This window comes from Protobothrops mucrosquamatus, unplaced genomic scaffold, assembly GCF_001527695.2.
Source record: "Protobothrops mucrosquamatus isolate PMUCROS unplaced genomic scaffold, P.Mucros_1.0 scaffold_52, whole genome shotgun sequence".
NCBI lineage: Eukaryota > Metazoa > Chordata > Lepidosauria > Squamata > Viperidae > Protobothrops > Protobothrops mucrosquamatus.
The window spans coordinates 500121-502434 of record NW_015386128.1 but is presented as its reverse complement, the minus strand read 5'-3'; the positions used below and the strand labels follow the sequence as shown (position 1 = coordinate 502434).

Genomic DNA, 2314 nt, shown 5'->3' with positions numbered 1-2314 from the left:
ATTCTGGGAGTTGAAGTCCACAAGTCATAAAAGGGCCAAGTTTGAAGACCCCTACGCTAGAGCTTATACCATATTATTTGAGAGCCTCCATAATACTCTATACCAGGGGTAGGCAACCTTGACTCTTTTTATGACTTGTGGACTTCAACTCCCAGAATTCCTGAGCCAGCATGGCTGGTTCAGGAATTCTGGGTATTGAAGTCCACAAGTTATAAAAGAGCCAAGGTTCCCTACCCCTGCTCTATATCAAGGGTCTCCAACCCCTGTGCTGTGGACCATTAAAGGGCTGCAGCCTATTCAGAATTGGCCCATGCAAGCGGTTGGCCGGAGTGCGTGCACGCAACTCAACTTGTGTGAATAGCAGGCTGGGTGGGGGGGCACTCATATGCATGCTCACCAGCCCGCCCCTTGCGCAAGTCTAACTGCACACGTGTGTGCTGGCCCGCCACTCACACGGTCTAGTTCCTTGCTCCCCTGGTCCCGGTCGGGCCCGCCAAGCCGCAACGGTTGCGTACCACTTTCTCTACATGAATATTTTGCATAACCAAATCGTACATTTTTCCAGGCAAGGAATCTTTTTGAGATTTCAGAGAAGCTTCATGAAACTGGGGAGATCCCTCTCCCAGTGGACAATTTGAGCCCCTTCCCCAAGTGGACAATTCACCGTAGCCACACAGACCACCAGTGGGCCACAAAACGCAAACTGGGGGGGGAAAAGTTGGATTGTAACAAATGCCGCTGACATCATAGGGAGTTTTAGCAGAACAACACAAAAGGACAGTTTTCCGGAATAGCAAGAAGGGATTTATTGTTGTGATGGACAGTCACAGCCACTTGAAAGGAACCTGGGAAATCACAAAAGCCTATAAAGCATTTATACACACATACACACACAACAGTTAAGGGAGTCTCAACAACGTCTGACACTTTTGCGTGAATTTTCGTCTTTGGGACAGGGGCCACCGAAGCTGCGTTACACCTTAAATTCGAAACTAAGAACAGCTGGCTTGCTTTTCACGTTGTTGTGGTTGTTGTTGTTGTTTTCTCAAGTTTTCAACATAAGTACTAAAGCCTTATAGGCTTAAACTACATCCGGTGAGAGGCCAAGGATCTGTTTTCGTTGCCAAACTTCAAGCAGCCTTGCACAAGGCCACGGCAGAAAAACGCACCTCTCCTTGCTCACGCTGGGTGAATTGCTGGCAGATCTCGGCCGATGCCTTAAAAAGAAAAGGATTTAAGCTGTGTAGCTTGCACAATTGTTGCTGTGGGTGAACTCAGCGCAATGAAGCCAAGTCGGAAAGAGACGCCTTTTATGCGTCTCCATACCGCAAGAACGCACCCACCCACTTTATAAGTCTTATTCCACCGAAATTGGGAACTACGAGGACTGGTGTGGATGTAATGTGGATAAGCCAGGATGGTTTGTTTTTGGCTTGTATGATCGTTGGAACACATCTCTTACGGTTTCGGCATTGTGGGTCCCAAAAGGCAAATATTACTTCAAACCCCCCCCCCCACTTTTATGTTACACTTTAGTCAAGGTTTACTTCCACGTAGGGACTGGCGTACCACCGTCCAATCTCCCCATTTTACCAAGTTACAAACTTAACCATGGTTTGGTTTGTCGTGTGAACTCGCAATGGCTACCTTTCCCAGTTTCAGGAATTAGAATCTATCTCGGTAGATGTTATGAGAAAAGACAGCCGTTCTTGTTTCAGTTACATGTGAACTAGGTCAGGGGTAGGCAACCGTGGCTCTTTTATGACTCGTGGACTTCAACTCCCAGAATTCTCCTGAGCCAGCCATGCTGAGGGGAAAGGGAGGTTTCCAAGCTGAGCCATGCTGGCTCAGGAATTCTGGGAGTTGAAGTCCACAAGTCATGAAGGGGCCATAGTTCCTCCATGCTGGCTCAGGAATTCTGGGAGTTGAAGTCCACGAGTCATAAAAGAGCCAAGTTTGAAGACCCCTCAGTTAGAGGAACATATGAAAGCATAATTAATGTTAATTAATGTAGACTTTATTAGTTTAGAGCAGGAGTAGACAACCTTGGCTCTTTTATGACTGGTGGACTTCAACTCCCAGAATTCCTGAGGCAGCCACGCTGAGGGGAAAGGGAGAGGTTTCCAAGCTGAGCCATGCTGGCTCAGGAATTCTGGGAGTTGAAGTCCACGAGTCATAAAAGAGCCAAGGTTGCCTACCCCTGACCTAGAGGAACATATGAAAGCATAATTAATGTTAATTAATGTAGACTTTATTAGTTTAGCCCAGGGGTAGGCAACCTTGGCTCTTTTATGACTCGTGGACTTCAACTCCC

At 47.2% G+C, this 2314-nt stretch overlaps 1 protein-coding gene across 1 annotated transcript in view; it reads right to left on the bottom strand.

The window, feature by feature from the left end:
- Positions 1–781: 781 nt before the first annotated feature.
- The window catches only part of LOC107283769 (ubiquitin carboxyl-terminal hydrolase isozyme L1), a 98756-nt gene continuing 97223 nt past the window's right edge, over positions 782–2314 (bottom strand). Inside the window, exon 9 of the mRNA XM_015811720.2 lies at positions 782–1217. Within this exon, the coding sequence (XP_015667206.1) occupies positions 1131–1217 (87 nt within the window). The 3' untranslated portion in view covers positions 782–1130. The remainder of the gene's footprint in view (positions 1218–2314) is intronic.